The 19,769-nt window shown below is 40.1% G+C and overlaps 1 protein-coding gene and 1 pseudogene across 1 annotated transcript in view; one reads left to right on the top strand and one right to left on the bottom strand.

Annotated features, from left to right (window-relative positions):
• Positions 1-885: 885 nt before the first annotated feature.
• LOC119236734 (ATP synthase F(0) complex subunit C2, mitochondrial-like) lies at positions 886-1,278 on the bottom strand (annotated as a pseudogene).
• A 10,173-nt stretch (positions 1,279-11,451) lies between these two features.
• The window catches only part of RLF (RLF zinc finger), a 66,620-nt gene continuing 58,302 nt past the window's right edge, over positions 11,452-19,769 (top strand). The window contains exon 1 of the mRNA XM_037501193.2: positions 11,452-11,707. Within this exon, the coding sequence (XP_037357090.1) occupies positions 11,477-11,707 (231 nt within the window). The 5' untranslated portion in view covers positions 11,452-11,476. The remainder of the gene's footprint in view (positions 11,708-19,769) is intronic.

The following is a 19,769-nucleotide window of genomic DNA, read 5'->3' on the forward strand; positions in this document are numbered from 1 at the left end:
TTGTTACTGATAGGAAGTAGAAATTCTTTGGGCGTTTTATGCATCCTGTTGGAAGAAGCAAACAGATCAGTCTGAGAGGAAAGTTTTCATACCTAGTGTGAATATTGAAATCAATGATAGTAATCAACTGGAACAATTTGTATCTATACAAATTGCTTGAATCTAGGATAATATGAAAGAAAAAAAAAATATGTTGACTTTGAGACCAGAGCCATCTAGCCCAAGAGCTGCCCTAACTTCAGTGCAGGTCAGTCTGGGCAGTGAGGGGGCTTTTCCCTTTCATATCTGGAGCCAGATGGTAAATGAACAATCATTTTGAGCTGAATAGACTGATCAGGTTCCAGCTGAATGGACCAATTGGATTCAACCTATAAAAGCATTGGATTTATTTTTTAGCATTGGATTTTTAAAAATTAGTTCTATTGAGGTATGACTTACATATCTACTTAAGTAGATAGTACATGTAACCATGATTGCATATATCAATACAACATTTGTTACCCTAAAAGGTTCTGTGTCCCTTTTCAATCAATTTTTACACCCTCCTCAACACCCACTTAATTAGCAACCTTATTACCATCTATTAGTGGATTTTAAATATACTTAATGTACATACATTTAATTTATTAAAAGAATACCCATATTTTATTAAACCAAAAAGCAAAGGATGACCTATAAAAAATGCAAATAATTTTGTTTCAGTCTTTTTTTCTGATTCTTTATTAGCGGTCATTAAAATTTGTCACATGAAAAAGAGCCTTTTTTTCCCATATTAATACAGTATTTATTTGTCTTCCCTGTCAAAACTTGAGCCAACCACTTTCCCCAAGCTTCCTGGGGAGGTACAGGAAATGGTACAGGGCAGAGGAGACATGGGAGAAAGAACTATGAAAGGTGGAGACAGTGCCTGCACATGGCCAGGAGGGTGAGAAAGGTGACCATAAGGCAAAAGAGTACCCTGGCCTCTGAGAAGGCCAAGTCCAGCGTGGCATGGAAGAAGAGTTGTTGCCTCAGAACAGGGTTCCTGGCATAACCAATGCTGAGGCTCCCAGCTCTGAGCCAGCCACCCCCACTGTGGCAGCCCCAGATGCAATGAACTTGGCTGTTTTGTCCATATCTCTTGATATGATGCTGGTTTGGAAGCTGTAGCTTCCAGCAGACGTGGAGCAGTCTAGCTGCCAAGGCTGTTATCTGTCAATGTCTCTGGTGGTTTCTCAGCAGCTGAGAGGTGCTCCTGATCAAGGAGTAGGTAGAGATGAACTTGGAGCAGGCATACATTTTCCGGGTCAGAGGGGATGTAACAGAACTGCTCCCAGTGCAGAGAGGATAGGGGTGCAGGGGCAAAAGTGCCTACTTTAAAAAGTGATGGTAGGGCTTCCCTGGTGGTGCAAAGGGTTAAGTCTCAGCAATATGAAGCTATCGGGAGCCACTGCAGCACAAGTTGGATCCCCAGCCAGGGAGCTGGCCCATATGGTGCAGCAGACCTCTCCTGTCTCGCCTGCTGCTCCCCTCAGCAGTTTATTTCAGTAGATTTGCTTGTTCTGCTCCCCACTCTGTCTCTGGTGAATCCTCTCATCATCATCACCCCTCCCTGTGCCTCTGGCCTACACCCCAAGTCTTGTATGCATAAGTAAATAAAATAAATCTTGTAAATAAATAAATAAATAAATAAAGCGATAGTAGCAGTTGCCATTCATTTTTATTTTGTTTTTAAAGATTTCTTTATTTATGCATAAAAGAACTGGGGTACAGGCCAGAGGCTCAGGGGGTGAGAGGACCCACTAGAGACAGAGTGGGGAACAGAACAGGCAGACTGAAATACACTGCTGAGGGGAGCAGCGGGCAAGCCAGGAGAGGTCTACTGTGCCATGTGGGCAGCTCCCTTGCCAGGGATTGAACCCGCGCTGCAGTGGCTGCAGACAGCCTCATAGGCTAGGTCTCAACCCCTTGCACTACCAGGGAGGCCCTCGCAGTTGCCGTTTATTGAGCTTGTACTCTGCATCAAGCACCATATTTATACTTTTTGTGAATTCATTTTCTCACTCGACCCTCCTAGCTACCTGAAAGCTGGGTGACTATTGATATTATCTTCATTTTAGATGTGGGGCAGATCTCATGTAAATATGGTTAAGACAATCTCCCATATCTCCAACCTCTAAATAACCTGTCACATGCTTGAGTAGCAGTATTTCCAGTCTTTCAACCACATCCTCTCCCCAGTTCTCAAAAGTAACTGGAGCTACCAATCCTGCTACTTGAGGATTGCTGACCTCGTCAAAGTTTATGTTGTTCTCTCCTAGGCCATGAACTTTTCATCCGTGACCACTGTCAATGCTGAGACTAAGTTCTTCCTGGCAGGGTAGAGCCCTCCTCTGGAAGATCCTCAAGCTTTCCTAGGGTGCTGAGTCCACCAGCTGAGAAAAAAAAGTCCTCTAGGTGGCAGTAGAGATTAATTCCTTGAGCCCACCTAAGGTGGTCTCTGCCCAAATTAAAATTCTGTTAACCTAAAGGATGGATCTTGAAGCCCAGAGAAGTTAAAAAACTTGATTAACATCACCAACTAGCTGAAGTCTTAGAATTCTATCTCAGCCTGTCTGACTGCGAATGACTGCTTTTCATTCTGTTGGACTAACTTCCTGACTATTCATTTGTTAAACTAAAGGGAAAAGTACATAGCAAGTAAAAAGTAATTAAATAGGTAGGATGCAACTGCTCTCTGCCAGTCCCCAATCTATGAATGAAAGCGAAAAGATTGCACTTGGGAGAAGAAATGTTCTTTTGGGATACTGTTGTCTAAGTTAAAGCAGAGAAGAGATAGACGATACAGTAGATTTTTCTGATGGTGGACCACAAGTTTCATACATCATAATCCATTTGATCACTCATTCTTTTGGCAAATATTCATGCCATGCTGGCCTGGCAATGTTTGTTAAGCACTGAAATGGAGTGGGGAACAAACAGACATGAACACTGTCTGCAAGTTTGCAATCTAGTAGGAAACAAGGCAAATAAATTTATACTTAAATGTACAATTACAGATTGTGTTAAGTGCTACAGAGGGCGGGGGTGGGGGGACCTGGATGCCAGAAGAGAGAAAAGCAAGGAACCTACTTTAAGAGAAGAATATGAAGATTGAGAAGGAGCTAAACAGGGGAAGGATGTTCCAGACAGAGATGACAGTATGTCCAAAGGCTGCAAGACCAGAAAAAAGATCAGGATTTGAAGAGCTAAAGGGAGGCCAATGTAGCTGGGAACCACACTACCAAGAGTGAGTGACGCTGTCTCTTAACTCCATTTAGTACAAATGGGAAGCAGTTCTAAGAAGAGGTGACAGATTGAGCAAAGATGGGCAAACTGTGTATAATAGAGGTGGGGTGATAATTTTGAAGGAGTTAGCAAGCAACTCCATGTTCTTAGGAACAGCAAATGTTAAATGATTAGACTTATAAGTCAAACTAAAGATTTTTATCTTATTTGAAGCAAAAAGGGGCTTAACATTTTTAAGCAATGGAGGTAAATTTAGGAAGATGAAACAAGGAGTGAGTGGATGACCCAGAGGCAGGGATACCTGTTGGGATGCTCTTGCAATAGTCCAGGTATGAGAAAAGTAGGGCCTGTCTAAGGGTGGTGATAAAATGAAGGAAGGGTAAAGAAGAAGTTCCCTGGGGTATCTCTGGCAAGAGGGAAAAGGCTAAAACAGCATCTGTGAGGTATTCGAGTACCACCTCCTTTGGGGTTTCTCTGCCTTTGAGGCACCTGACCCTTCATCAGAACAAAGCAGCGAAGGCTCCCAGAAAGGAGCACTAAGTTCCTGGGGTCTCATGAGCTGATGACAGTAAGTCCAGGTAGAAAGTATGAAAGGAGTTGGTGGGGGGTCATGGTGGGTCATCATTCAAAGGCAGGTCCTAGAATATAAGCTTTGCTCCCTTACCTGGCAGTTACCTCTCACTCTGCATGTTCATCCCAGACTTACAGAGGACAATAAGCTCTGTTATCCACATGCCCTCATTCCTGGACATGGATAAGTGAAAAAGATAGATGGAAGAAAATTTCCTGAGAACAAATTGATAGGATTTGGAAACTAACCTGATTCAATTTTGAGGGAAAGAAAGAGAATAGAAAATAATTATGAGGGAAGCCTGGGTGTTAGAACAGGGTGACTTAAAACCTAGCTCCTTTTACACCTATTCTGCCCTCCCTAAGCAAACTTCTGATGCTAATTTTGTTTCCCAAGTTGACTTTTCTATAGGGATGCCATTATATTTCATAGGGTAAATTAGTAAATTGGGCCCTTGTGACTTAATCACCACATCGGTTAAATGATAGGATCCAGACCTTGAACTTGCAAATCAGAAATTTTAGCATAATCAACTCCTTCATTGATCCACACTGTGGGTCTATCTGCTAATCATTTTGTCAATCATGGGACCCTCAGGAAAATAGATCATTTCCATAGTCAGTGTGTTGTGTGTGTGTGTGTGGGGGGGGGTATTCAGTAAGGGAAGCTCAAATTATCCCCTGAGACTGAACCACATAGAAACAATAGTAATAATATTTATTGAGAGTTGTGTTTGGCCCTGTTCTAGAACTTTCAGATTCAGCTCATCAAACCTCACAATATTCCCGTGAGATACTTGCTATTTTTACACTCATCTTAAGATGAGGAACCTGAGGTTCAAAGAAATTAAATAGTCTAAAGGCACACAACTAATAAGCAGTGGAACTGGGATTTCCAACCCAGCAAACTTGACCCCAGGCCCCTTAGCTTTTTACCTATATTGAGTTGAAATTACCACTGTGGACTATAGTAAGCATTCACAATACTTTTTGGATCTGAATAGATGAATGTGGAAAGTGAAACTTCTTTAAATCATCACTTGCAATTGTGTTACTGATGGTATATTCATAAATACCCAGTTTCAATCAAAAGGCTCTGGAAATAACTGTAGAACTAGAATATAACTAGAGAAAGTTACAAATAAATCAATTGCATTGTAACTTTGGGGGAAAAATATAAAACCCAGGGATTTCTCTTATTCATGACATTTTTCTGCCTAAGACAGGAGAGTGACAATGAGTAAGTGAATGAACGCCACTGGAATGCCACTTGACACGGCCCTACAATCTTTCTTTCAATATCTAGTATGCATTCTTTCCTATCTTACTTTGAAACAAAGATTTTGTCTCTTCTAAAATATCTAATATTGCCTCCCCACTTCACAGAGAAAAAGACAGTGACTCCCAAATCCCCCACTATAAAATCTAAGCACCAAACCACATCTGTATCCATGTACTTATTAAAATAAAATTGTGTCTAATTTGTAGCCTAGACCAAGCCTTTTCATGTATTTAGGATGCATCTCCTCCTGCTTTCTCAAGGCTCTCTTGCGGTTTCCCCTTCTTTTCTGTATCACTTTTTTTCTTGTTTTCCTGTATCATTCCCATCATAGCACAACCTCATTTTTATGCTCTATTTTTCATAGAAAAACTTCTCAAAGGGTCTAACTCCCTCCCCCATTTTTTCTTCCTCACCTCAGATTGGTTATTCCCCTCTTTCCAATGAGACATCTATAGAAACTTCTCTAGTTGAGATCATCCATACCCCTGATATCATAGCAAATGATCATTTTCCTGCCCTCCTCTTACCCAAACTCTTGGTAGCAGTCTACACAGCTGACTGTGCTGTTCTTGCAACTTTCTCCCTTTGTCTTCAGGAACATCACTCTCTTTTGCTTTCGATTTTCCTTTCACTTCTTTGGTGGCTCCTCAACATTCTTTGCTGACTGGATCCCAGTCTTCTGACACTGACAGGTCATGTTGGTGTGGTCCTGGACTCTCCTCCTTTATTCTGTTTGAGGTCACAAACTGTCGCTTTATCATCCAAGCAGAACACACAGGTAGGTATCATTTGTCATGTCTTTTAATTTTTTTAAAAATTTTTTCCTGCCTTTTTTAAAATGGGGAATTGTGCTTTTAAAAACACTCAGATTTCCTGGGCCTCCCCAGTGGCGCAGCGGTTGAGCGCTGGATTGCGAAGCTGCCCACAGCCTCTGCAGCGCTGGTTCGATCCCCGGCTGCTCCCCAACATGGCGCGCAGACCTCTCCTGCCGCCCGCTGCTCCCCTCAGCAGTGTACTTCGGTCCTTCTGCCTGCTCTGCTCCCAGCTCTGGCTCTGGTGAATTCTCTCACCCTCCCGTGCTTCTGACTGTACCCAGTGCTTGTATAAATAAACAAACAAACAAACAAATAAATAAATAAATAAATAAATCTTTAAAAAAAAAAAGTTTATAAAAAAAAAAAACCACTCAGATTTCCAATTCCTCCTGGAGACTTAGAAGATCTCACAAAATGGGATCTGCATTCTCAGATAGCAATACTTTGCCAGAGCTGAGTGCCTGCTGCCTGGATCATTTCTTAGTTTACTGTCCCTAAGCATGTGACATCCAACGTGCTTTACTCATTTGTTACCTGCCAAGTTGTACAGGAATATGAATTTGTGACCCCTGACTTACACTTTCTTCAGATAACACCAGCCAATCCTATTGAAATACCATAAATTTTTTTTTGAAAATAAGTGTGACACAGAGGAAGGAAAGAGCAATTTATTTATTTTTTATTATTTTTAAAGATTTATTTATTTATACAAGCACTGGGGTACAGGCCAGAGGTGTGGGAGGGTGAGAGAATCCACCAGAGACAGAGCAGGGAGCAGACCAGGCAGAAGGACCGAAATATACTGCTGAGGGGAGCAGCAGTCAAGACAGGAGAGGTCTGTCGCACCATGTGGATATCTCCCTGACCTGGCGGGAATCAAATCGGCACCACAGAGACTGCGGACAGCTTCACAGCACTGTGCTCAACCTGCTGCACCACCGGGGAGGTCTGAAATACCGCAAGATTTTAAATTTCTTCTCTTGTTTAACAAATACTGAGTGCCCAAATCTGGAACTACTGTACCAGACACTAAGGAAACAGCATTGAATTTTAAAAAAGTCACCCTACTTTCAAAGAACTTATCCTCTAGGAAGGTGAGACACACAAAGAGTAAAAATGTAAAACCAATTAATATGAAAAAAAATGAAAAGAGAACAAGGGGATAGAGAAGACTATTTTGAATAGGGTCGTCGGGGAAGGTCTCTCTGAGGTGATACTTGAACCTGAATGAAATTAAAAAGGAAGGGTTCCCCAGAGAGAGGGAACAGTAGGTGCAAAAATCGTGGAGCTTGTTTGTCTTGTTGAATAGGCCTCTATGTGACTGTAGCCCAATGAGTGAGATGAAATGGAGCAGCGCATCTGAGGAAATAGCAGGAGCCAATATAAGTAGGACTTGTTACGCTCTGGTGAAGGTCATGGAAAGCCACTAGAATGTTTTGAACAGTGCCTGTTTCATTTAAGTGGCAAAGAACCCCCAAATTTAAAGGCATTACTTATACAGTTGCTTTTAATTGTTTTCATATTATGGTAAATATGCATAATGTAAAATTTACCATTGTAACCATTTTTAAGTGTATAGTTTGGTAACATAAATACTAACTCCCCACTTCCCCCAAGCGCCTTGCAACCACCATTCTACTTTCTGTCTCTGATTTGACTACTTTCCATACTTCGTATAGGGAGAATCATGTATTTGTCTCTTTATGATTTACCTATTTCACTTTGCATAATGTCTTTAGAGGTTCATTGATGGTGTAGCATGTGTCAGAATATATACATACAATGTATGTATATATAACATTTTGTTTATCTGTTCATGTGTAGATACATTGTGTGAATGTCTACCTTTTGACTATTATGAATAATAACAGGCACATGGTTGTCTGTAATATTATTCTGTATACTTTAGCATTACATAGTAATATTACTGTGAATGAGTACTATATACTTTCATGTATTTATTTCTATATGTTCGATTCACTGCTTTTGATTCTTTTGGTGCCATTCAGTTTTGGAGACACAGAGATAGAGATGAGGAGAAGCACTCTGGAGCCTGAATAGTGATAATTAAGAAAGCAAACATTTAGTGTTGTACTTTGTGGTTAGTATTGAATCTTGAATGACAGAGGCACTTGTGTTCTTTAATATAGTTATATTATGTGTGTGTGTTTGTGTGTGTGTGTGAAAGAGAGAGAGAGAGAGAGAGAGAGAGAGAGAGAGACTGAGATTTGTGCCAGGGTAGGACCCTCTGGCTGGACTGAGGGTGGCATTAATATCATAAGTATACAACTTGTATATAAATGGTATTAGACTGAGTTAGCATAGCTATGAGTATACCTAGAATAGAGGTTGAAGGGTTGTATCAAGGGCATTTAGAAACCAGAAAGTAAAGGGAGAACAAGAAGAGAAACCAAGAAGAAATACCAGAAGAATGTGGCTATTTGGAGACCAAGTGAAATCAATGTTGGGGAATGATCAACAGTGCCAAATACTACTAAGAGAATGGATAAACTAGGACAGAGAACTCACCATTTGACACAGCAAAAGAGGTAACTGGTGATGTTAAAAGGAGCGATGGGAATGAAAACCTAACTGAAATGAGTTTGAGAAAGAAGAAAGTAAATGGAGACAGCCAATTTGTCAAGCTCTTTACAGGTGTAGCTCTTCCTACAGTATAAAAGAGAATAAGGAAGTGGTTCTGATTTAGAGGAGGATATTGTGAAGTCAAGGGAGTTTTTTTTTTAGTTTAATAATAAGGGATGAAATCACTAATGGTACTAGGTCTCTAGCCCTCCCCTCTTATATATCCAAGTGCCTACCCAAGACATTTGGATGTTTCACAGGAAAAGAAAATGTAAACTATCCCAAACAGAAATCTTGGTTCCCCCTCCCTCTTTCCCCAATCTGTTCTTTCCTAAGTTTTTGTTTTTCTTGGTAAGCATCATTGCCAACCATTTAAACCAAAAATCATGTAGCCATTCCAGATTGCTCCCTTCTCCTAACTCCTCACAACCACCTCATCAGCTTGTTTGTTCTACTTCCAAAATATATCTTTAACCTTGATTATTTGGATTACTGTAATAGATTCTCAATTTTCATTCCTGTCCCCCAGCACTTACTCTACAAATGGAAGCAAGAGTATAAATTAGATACCAGACCACTTAATGCTTCCCATCAGTTACCTGTTAACACTTTCAATCCATACCACATACTTTGACCTACAAGGTCTTATATGATTTTGTGTTTTTTTCCTTCTCCAACATCATCTCCACTACTCTTTTTTACCATACTTCAGACATACTAGCCTTCTTTTCCTTTTTAAAAACCTATTTTTGTTGCAAATATTTTTTAAAAAAGGACACAGAATAATATTACATACAACAGTGTGCCCACTCCCCAGATCTAACACATTACATTTACATTTTAATGGACAAATATGACTAAGTGTTACATTAAAATGTAAACTACATGCTCTCCTCTGACACTCTACTGCCTGGGAAAATAGCTGAGCATGTATTAGATGTTCACTGCACCTGGTGTGACTAATTGAATGAATATTTACTCAGATTATAAAAAACTGTAAATACAGTGAATGCTTCTTACACCTTTCTCCTTCTGTCTTTCCACGGGAACTTCCATTCTAAAGGTGATATATGCCCTATGAGGCTCCTTGTTTAATATTTATTTTAATATTTTAGCATGTGTTTTTAAAGTTTACAGTGTGGTATATTATGTACCCTTTGCAATTTCCTTTTTGCCATGCTCTATATTTCCCACATTCTGTTATATTTTTAATTTATTCACTCACTGGCTGTATAGTATGCAATATGCAATAATTTGTTTGTCCACCTCTCTTCTGTTGAACATTTTGTCATTGTAAATAGTATGCAATGAATATCAGCAACTAGTGGTTAAGAGGTCAGATTCTGGAGCTGATTAGTGGGGATTGAATTCTGGGCACTATCACTTAGTAGTTGTCACTTTGACAAGTTACTTAAATTCTGTGTGTCTCTATTTCCTGACTTGTAAAATAAGGGTAGCAATAGTAAATTTTCATGGTATTGTCAGTAGGATTAAATGAGTAAATATACATTAAAAACTTAGAAAAGTACCTGTCATATATTAAATCTCAATGACTGTAACTATTATTACTATTATTATTATGAATTACTGAGTCACAGGACATGTACATCTTCATTTTCACTAAATATTACATTCTTTTCCTATGTGGCACACCAATTTGTATTTTCACCAGTATTTAAGTTCCATTTTCCTAAATCCTAACACATGGTACTAATTTGAAGTTTCTGCCAATCTGATGAATATGAAATTATATCTCACTGTTGCTTTAATTGGCATTTTGATAGTTATGTATTAAATAGCTTGTTCATGGGTTTATTAGTCACTCAGGTTCCTTTTTCCTTTTTTTTTTTTTTTTAACTCTGTATCCTTTACTGTCCTACGGGAATTACTATTTTGCTTTGATTTTAGTAACTTTTTTGTCTATTAACACGTTGATGGTTATAGATGAATATCATCTTGTCTTTGCCATATTTTTAAACTTTTGTTATTACAGAATTTTTTCAGAATTAGCATATTTTAATGGAGTCAAATCTAACTATATTTTTCCTTACGGCTTGTGCCTTTTGGATCTTAAGAAATTCTTTTTTTTTTTTTTAAGGTTTATTTATTTATGCATACAAGAGCTGGGGAACAGGTCAGAGGTGTGGGGGGTGAGAAGATTCTCAGAGACAGAGTGGGGAGCAGAACAGGCAGATCTACTGAAATAAACTGCTGTGGGGAGCAGCAGGTGAGACAGGCGAGGTCAGTTCCCTGGCCAGGGATCGAACACCCTCAGTGGCTGGCGAGTAGCTGGACAGCGCTATGTCTTTAACCCCCGGGCCACCACGGGGCGCCCCCTCTTCCCTATTTTGATGTCATAAAGAGAGTTTATATTTTGTGAAAAATATTTTGAGACTTTATAATCTATCTGGGATTTATTTTTAGGTATAGATTGAAGTAGAAATATAACTTTCCCCTTTTGGAAAAAACTGTCTGCGCCATTTATGAAAAGTTCACTCCCTACTGACTTGCAGTGCTATCTCTGCTATAAACCAAGTTTCCGTGGAACTAGCCTTCATTTCGTCCTCACAACCTTTGCTTATATTTTCCCTCTACTTGGGATGTTTGCCTCTAGGCTCTTCTCAGGGCCACCTTTCTCCTGTTCTTCAGGCCGCAGCTTAAATGTCATCTCCCTCATATCTAGATTGCGTCTATAGTTGTATCTGGAGCCGTGACCCGACGACTGCGGAGAGTCTGGAAGGCCCGCGGTGGGCACGAGTCTCTGGACAGTCGCTGCGGACTGTTGCCCCGGAGGCTGTACGGAGGCCGCAGACAGGCCGGGGGCACCCTGAGTCCCAGTGACGGAATTCGGTGGGCGCCGGCGTCGCCAGGGAATGCGTCATCACGCGCGGGCGATCGGGGGCGGGGCCGGGCCAAGTCACGTGGCTTGGTTGCCTACGCGCTGCTGGGCCGTGGGAAGATGGCGGACGGAAAGGGAGACGCCGCCGCCGCCACCGGGGCCGGGGCAGAGGCTCCGGCCGGAGCCGGAGACGGAACCGAGACTGAGTCCATAGCTCGGGGTCATCGCCCCACATCTCCGGCGCCGGGAGCTCCGGAACTGCGACCGTGTCTGTGGCAGCTGGAGACAGAGCTGAGGGAGCAGGAGGTGTCGGAGGTCTCATCTTTGAACTACTGCCGAAGCTTCTGCCAGGTGAGGGGCTGACGGGCTGGCTGAGTGCTGCGGGGCAGGGAGGCCAGGGGAAGAGGCCCGGGGCCGTTGCCGAAGCTGAGCTATGCTGAAAGGCGCCACCCCAGTGTCTCGCCGCGCCCCGGAGCCGGGAAGGCCCAGCTCGGAAGCCCAGTCTCTGGCCCCCCTCCGCCACTGCCCGACTTTGGTCACCGTCAGGGCGGGTTGAGCTGGGCGAGACTACAAGCCCTGAGAGCGCCGGCTGCCCCTTGGAAGGGCCGTACCGTGTCGTCGCTGCCTGTACCCTGCCTGGGTGGTTGGAGCGCCATTGCCCCCTGAGAGATTGATAGCTCGTTCCTGCCAGGAGATTTTTTTCTTTCTTTTTTTTTTTTTTTTGAGTAGCGTGCAGCTCTCCGAACTGGAAAACCTGGGTTTTTCAGAATAATCCAAAGACATGTATTGGGGTCAGAGAGTTTATTTTTGAAGTGAACATCTTCTAGGCCCCTGAAAGGTATGACAGTTGGCTTTGAAAGGCGCCTAGAGCTTTCTGATAAGAGATTGCAGAGTCGATTTGTTGTTTGGTTTTTACCCTCCTCCCCCCTTTTTCCCCTTGATGTTTAAGCCGTTCTCTGCCTCTTCTATTTTCCTTTGAGAATTGTGCTACCAGGAATGAGGCTGGTGAACCTTGTATCGACTGCTAGGGTCTATGAGTACGAGACGATAGGGAAAGATGTGGAGTGTGGTCTCTAGGCAGTTGTTTGACCATTTCTGTGCCGTAGTGAGGCCTAACCTATGATTACATATTTATTGGTATATTTTGTTTCATGTCCATAAGCATTCCTAGGTTTTGCTCAGTGTTTTCGAATCCTTTATAAATGTAATGATTTGCCATTATTGTTACTACTTCAATTCACCTCACCTGGTATACTTTTGAGGATGCAAAATAATCTTAGTATGTAGGTACTTGGGCTCTTAATGAGTGTGCTGAATAAGTTGTGGTGCTCGAAAGTTATAATTTTTGTGGACAATTTGCTTTGTGGGTCCTAAGCAAATAAATTAATTTGCTTAATTGCTTTTCTCCCTGTGCTGAAGCAGAAGCACCTCATCTCTTTCAGTGGAATTTTGTCCCTTCTAATCTTTTCCATACATTGTATCACTCCGGTTTTTATGTATACAACCTGTAGTGTTTTCCCTGCACTGTGGTGTTAAGGTGTAATTGTTCTTTGTTTCCTTACTAGTAATGATCATTTTTCCTTAACTACACATACACTACAAATTTACTGATTCAATAGGATGTTACCAAGTGCTGAATAAGACCGCATTTACCTTTGATGAGCTTACGCTTGGGAGGAGGTGGTAGAAATAACTGTATTTCCAATGCAGTTTTGGTAACAATGGAAAAGGTGCAGAGACAGTAATGAGTGAACCCCCATGAGACACCCAAATGGGACACACGGTTAACTAGTAAAAGTAAATTAAAAGGTTTACTATAGATTGTAATACTGACTAGAAAGAAGAGAAGATACTTTAATAGGTGATGGAGGAAGGTGATGGCTGAAAGGATGGAAATAACATGTTAGTGTCCAGGGGTTGGTAGGAGTGCTGAGCATTCCACTGCCAAAGGTGGATGAGAGGAGAAGGGACACTGTGCTTTGGTAGGAAGGGGAGCTAATTGGACAAGCAGTAGTGAAGAGAAAGGTCAGAAAAAGTACTGTGGTTTTGGGAAAGACTTCTGAGCTTAAGTTATCGTCCAAGAAAGATAAGAATAAATGTAACCAGTCATTGAAGCTTGTCAGGGGATACCATTTTTATATCCTGCTTATGTTTAGTGCTTGCAGTTTTGATTTTATTTTAAGTGAATGTTTTAATTTCTTGAGTCTTGGTGACACCTAGTGATGTGAAGGGACAGAGGAATTTTTAAAAGGAAGTGCTTTTGTGATTTGTCTTTTCTATGAAGATTTTTTAATTTTTCCCAAAACATTTTTGGACAAATAAATGAAATAAAAGATGTTCCTCTGACTGACATGGTGCATTGTAACAGAAAGCACAGTGGTTTGGGAGTTACTTGGTTCTTAATTGTGACTCTACCACTTATTAGCTAAATTAAACCTTGGATAAACTATGACTGAAATTTTATTCTCACCTGTATTTCTTTGTCATGCTTATACAGACAGAATAGAAGGTTTATATAACTCTTCACAATACTTGTCCCAATATTTTTGTCACTTTTTTTTTTTTCCAGCAGCCTTGACAAAATCAATGTGTGTCCTTGCTCACCAGGCAGATTTTTTTTTTTTTAATTTAATGAAGAAGCAGGAAAAAAAATGCATTCGAGTTTGAAAGCTCTTGGTTTCACATTTGAAAAGCAGAATAAGATTTATTCATACACTTAAACACTGAATGCTTGTGTTTCTTGCATTGTCCTAAGTGCTAGAGATAGGAACCTGCCCTCAAGGAGCATATAATGTGTAAAGATTGGCATTAGTATTACATTAGACAGGTCTGGCCTGTGCTCTCTGGGATGCTTAACCACCACAAAAATATTTTCATTAGATACTTAGTTTAGAATTTTTTTCCTAGAGATTTAGATTGTGCCAAGTAGATTCTTACTGCTATGGATTGGGATCATCCGTATTCTTCTCTTAGTCTCCTGCAGCGCTTAAAAGAAATGGTTCTTTCTTTGGAATTGCATCAAAAGAAAAAATACCTAAAAGGATAGAGAAGCTTGTCTTATTCTGGGCATGCTTTCAATTTTCAGAAGTTTGTGAAGATAATAAAAATGAAACTTCAGAAGTAGTAGTTACTAAGAAAATGATACTTAGATGAAGTTGTATTCAGTGAACATTTTATTCATTGACTATGGGATGTGGTTTTGCTTTGTTTTCTTTCCTTTCCCTCGAGTTCCTTTTCTGAAAACATTGTCTGCCAGGCAGTGTGGATAAGATTAACTCCAGAAAACAGTTTTTCTTTGTTTTGCTGAAAAATGGGTGAGATCCTCTCAAGTGTTTGCTGTTTTGGGAACCAAAATTCCTCAATTTTACAACTACTAGTTCTATATGTAACACAGATTTTGAACACTTTTAAATTAGACTTGAAATAATTGGGTGAATGGTTATACTTTGAAAATACCAGGCAAAGTAGTTTTATGAGTAAACCTTGTTTTACTCATAATGAAGTACTTTTAGGTTCTAGACTAATGGTAGATTTTTAATGGTTAAAATGACTAAGTAATGCATCTATTTTATATTTTCCTAGAGTAGTTCAATTGATCTAAGTCAGATTGGGATACTGACTATACCATGTAAATTAGCTTTGTGACCTGGGCATGTTATTTTCTTCAAACATCGTTTTCTCATTTGCAAATGGAATAATAATGACACTTACTGTTCTTTATAGAAATACTTTGTTGTATGTATAAATAAGACAGTCTCTGTTAACAACAGCAGTGGCCCAAGTAATCCAGGTTTCTTAGCCTTGGATAAAATATGTTCACAACCTTGTACCAGTTTTTCATCTCTTACCTAGCCAAACCCATTACCCCAATTCTACTCTTACTTATTCACAGGGGTACTTCACTTGGAGTTCATGTGTGTTCAAAGTGTGATTTCAGTCACTTGTAATTAAAAATTTGCCTTTGAATTTCCAAGTGCATTACTTTAGGGAAGGTGATCTTAATTTTCCTTTGATTCTTTGAGAACCAGTGCATGTATTAAACTTTCAGTAAATATTTACCAACTGACTGATCTCCAAAAGGATAGAATTACTTTAACAAATTCTCAAGTCATCAAGTATTCTCATGTCTTTTCTTTTCATTGGCTATTCTATCCTTTTCTCTTTTTTTCATCATGGCAAATTTTCTTTCTTTAGGACAGAGCAGTGTTACCTCCAGTGAAGCTTTCTCTGATTTCTTTAGATAGATTTCCCCTTAGTTGTTTGTGTTCTTTTGACACTATGTACATACTTATGATTTCAACTCTTGGTTTTCTTGCTGTCACCATTTTAGTTCAGGTAATGCAATGTCCTAGTGTTGTAACCTCTTCACTAATCTCTTTTGCTTTGGTTGGCCTTATCTATAATCCATTTTGGTGTTATTTCTAAATTTGTAAATATAATCTTGTTATTTTATTCCCTCAAATTCTTCAAGTTTCTTGCCCCCAAAACAAGATAAACACTCAGAGTCAATAGCCTGGCATACAAAGCCTTTTTAGAATCTTGACCGCCCCCCCGCCAGTCACCCATCATCTTTCCAGACTTTTTTTTTAAGTCCACTTTACCACAGTGTGCATTTCCTCCCCATTTGCCTATTTATCCTCCTCGAATATTAAGTCTTTGAGAAGCATTTCTCATTTCAGAAGACAGAGTAAGGTGATTTTTTCACATAGCTGTATATTCTTGGAGCACCTTATACCTACATGTGGTGCCTAAATATTTGTTTCCATGTTTGTCTCTTGTATTTACTTACTCGTGAGCCAACATGAGCACCGACCTTGTTTACTCCTTTTCGGGGGGGGGGGGGGCGGGGGAGGGAGAGGAGATGCTTTGTATCTAACAATTAATACAATGCCTTTAAAGTAGTAATTTTCCATAAAAAATTGCTTAGCCAGATTTATTTATGACACTATACTGGAAAATCTGAGGATAAATAAGAAATTGAGTAAGATGGTTTAAAAAATAGATTCCTAAGAGCCTCCCTGGTGGCACAGAGGTTACAAAACTAATTTGTTCAATCAGTTGTATTGTAGGGACTTCATGATACACTTGAGATACACTTCATGATATACTTAATATAAGGTCTAGTGTATGTTGAAAAGCAATTTTACCATAAGAAATTACTATAAAGGACCAGGATAGTAGGTTTTGGTCATTTCTTAGAGATTGTTTATCACTTTAGCCTATATTCAAAATAATGTGTGCACTTACATGTATGGAATGAGGGTACGTATTAATGGAGGCATTATTGTATTGAGGAAGAGATAACAGTCTAACTGAACAACAGTTTGGAGATACTGAGATGGGAACGATCACTGTTCCTAACTCCTTGAGGTTGGTAGTGATAAAGATTCTAGAACTTTATTTTAAAGGGTTTTTAATGCATTCACTTTTCTTTTTGTGCTGTTTTTCTCTTGGGAGATGTCTAAATAGAAATTAGATGACAGGTGGATGCATACGACCAAAGCATAACACTAAATGTCACCTATGAAACTGCAGAAACTTTAGATGATGTCACTTACGTATATTGCGGGCTTTCCTGATTTCTGTGTCTACTTGTGGATCATGCTCTTTTCAACATTGTTAATAAAAAAAAAAATCTAAATAGAGTGCACCACTTATTTCAAAACTTCAAAAAAAATTTTTAAGATTTATTTATTTGTGCATACAAGAGCTGGGGTACAGGCCAGAGATGCAGGGGGTGACAGTATTCACCAGAGACAGAGTGGGGAACAGAACAGGCAGAGTGACGGAAATACACTGCTGAAGGGAGCAGCAGGCGAGACAGGAGAGGTCTGCTGTGCCATGTGGGTTGCTCCCTGGCCTGCCGGGGATTGAACTTGTGCTGCAGAGGCTGCGGATTGCTTCATAGTGTGGTGCTTAACCCCTTGTGCCACCAGGGAGGCCCAAAAAAATTTCAAAATTAAATGTGCTTTGTTTTCATTAGGCTATAGACATCCTCTAAGAGGCCTTCCTTCTGTAAAACAGCACTTGCCTGTCTTCCAACTCTTTATCTGTTCTTTGTTTTTTCTTCAAATCACTCACTGATAGATCTATTTGTCTCTCCCCACCTGAAATGTAAGCATCTTGAGGTTGTTGCTTGTTTATGTAGCAGTGACCTAGGATAACCCCAGGCACTTAATGTATACACTCAGTGGATATTTTTTCAATACTCCTCCCTTCTTAGATCCCATAGTAGGCTTCTGAGGGTAACAAGTGAGTCTTATTTGTCTTTATCAAGCAACAAGGACAATTTTGGGTCAACTAATTTTTGCTTCTTCCTAGTAGGGATCGGAGCTTAATGTTTTTATCTTGATTACTAACAGTAGAACTTCATTTTTATTTTGTGTTCTAATAACTTCCCAAGGTTGCTTTTATTTTACAAATATTTAAAGTAGTAATTTTCCATAAAAAATTGCTTAGCCAGATTTATTTATGACACTATACTGGAAAATCTGAGGATAAATAAGAAATTGAGTAAGATGGTTTAAAAAATAGATTCCTAAGAGCCTCCCTGGTGGCACAGGAGTCCAAGTCTCAACACTATCAAGCTATCGCCAACCACTGTGGCATGAGTTTGATCTCCGGCCAGGGAGCTGACCCACATGGCGCAGCAGACCTCTCCTGTCTAGCCTGCTGCTCCCCTCAGCAGTGTATTTCAGCAGAACCACTAGTTCTGCTCCCCACTTTGTCTCTGGTGAATCCTCTCACCACCCCCACCTATGGCCTATACCCCAGTTCTTGTATGCATAAATAAATAATAATAAATCTTAAAAAAAAATAGATTCCAAAAATTATCACTCTTAAGGTAAAGCCAACATTCAAACCATTATATGAAAAATTTAGAGGGATTTGGGGCTAATATATTTTGTCTATTTGAATGCCTTTATTGTCCTTTTTTTCTCCTGGAGTGGGGGAGTCTAGTAGTTATTTGTGCTGACATTTGATTCATAGTAATTTCACTCCCAAGGGAATAACCTGCACATGTTGTGTCACCTTAGCCAGCACAGTAACACCTTATTAGTGTGTACACACATAAAAATTATTACCAGATATGATAGAGTGAATGACCTACTTTGAAAAGTATATTTTTTTGATAGATACATGGTTGTATGAAATAGGTCTATTTTTATTTGTGATTTTATTTTCTTTAATTTTCTTATTTCATGTGTGTGCATATTTAAATGTATATGGCATCTTAAAGTAACAAACCTAAATATGTTTTTTGTGACTCTAAACTAATACATGCTCATTTTAAAATTTTAAGAGAAGATATAAAAATACATAAAGCAGAAAGTGAAAATACCATGTAAATCCCATGTTGTTGTTGCTGTTTTAAGCTGACCAAGTTTTTTTTGATTGGTTGGTTGGTTGTAGTTATCTGATTTTTTGAAAAATACATATACAAAATGTGTAAAAATTTTAATTGGCCCAAGCAGTTCGGGACTATATTCTTCTCCCACTCCTTTTATTTTTTAATTAAGGTAACACTGTGAAGGTTCCAGATACAGATTCTCACCCCAGCAACTGTATTTATCACATCACACCCACCATCAGATGTCCATTCACCACCCTCCTCTTGACTCTGGTCTCCCTGTTCTCTTCCTTTCCCTCCCCCTCTAGTAACCACCATTCTGTTGTCAGAGTCTGTAGGTTTTTGTTTTTTGGTTCAGCTGCATTTTTTCTCCCTTTATATGCACTTTCCCATAAATGAGTGAAATTCGTGACATTTGTCTTTCTCTGTTTGACTTATTTCACTTAGCGTAATCTCCTTAGGGTCCATCCATGTTGTCACAGATGGCAAGATTTCATCTCTTTTATACCCAACTAGTATTCATTAAATATATAGCCACATTTTCTTTTCTTTTTTTTTTTTTAAGATTTATTTATTTATTTATACAAGCACTGGGTACAGTCAGAAGTGCAGGAGGGTGAGAGAATTCACCAGAGCCAGAGCAGGGAACAGAACAGCGACTGACGAAATACATTGCTGAGGGGCGTAGTGGGCACGGCCGGAGAGGTCTGCACGCCATGTGGGACCCTTGCTGGTGGCCGGGGATCGAACCAGCGCTGCAGAGGCTGCAGGCAGCTTCGCAGCCCAGCGCTCAACCATTGTGCCACCAGGGGAGGCCCTAACCACATTTTCTTTACCCATTTATGAATACATTTTTATTTTATAGGATTAAAACAATGTAAAAGAAAGAGTAGGGCCTCCCCAGTGGCACAGCAGTTGAGCGCTGGGCTGCGAAGCTGCCTGCAGCCTCTGCAGCGCTGGTTTGATCCCCATCCGCCAGCGAGGGTCCCACATGATGTGCAGACCTCTCCTGCCTCACCCACTGCTCCCCTCAGCAGTGTACTTTGGTCCTTCTGCCTGTTC

This window comes from Talpa occidentalis, unplaced genomic scaffold (genome assembly GCF_014898055.3).
Source record: "Talpa occidentalis isolate TD23 unplaced genomic scaffold, MPIMG_talOcc4v2.1 talOcc4.9, whole genome shotgun sequence".
Classification (NCBI taxonomy): Eukaryota; Metazoa; Chordata; class Mammalia; order Eulipotyphla; family Talpidae; genus Talpa; species Talpa occidentalis.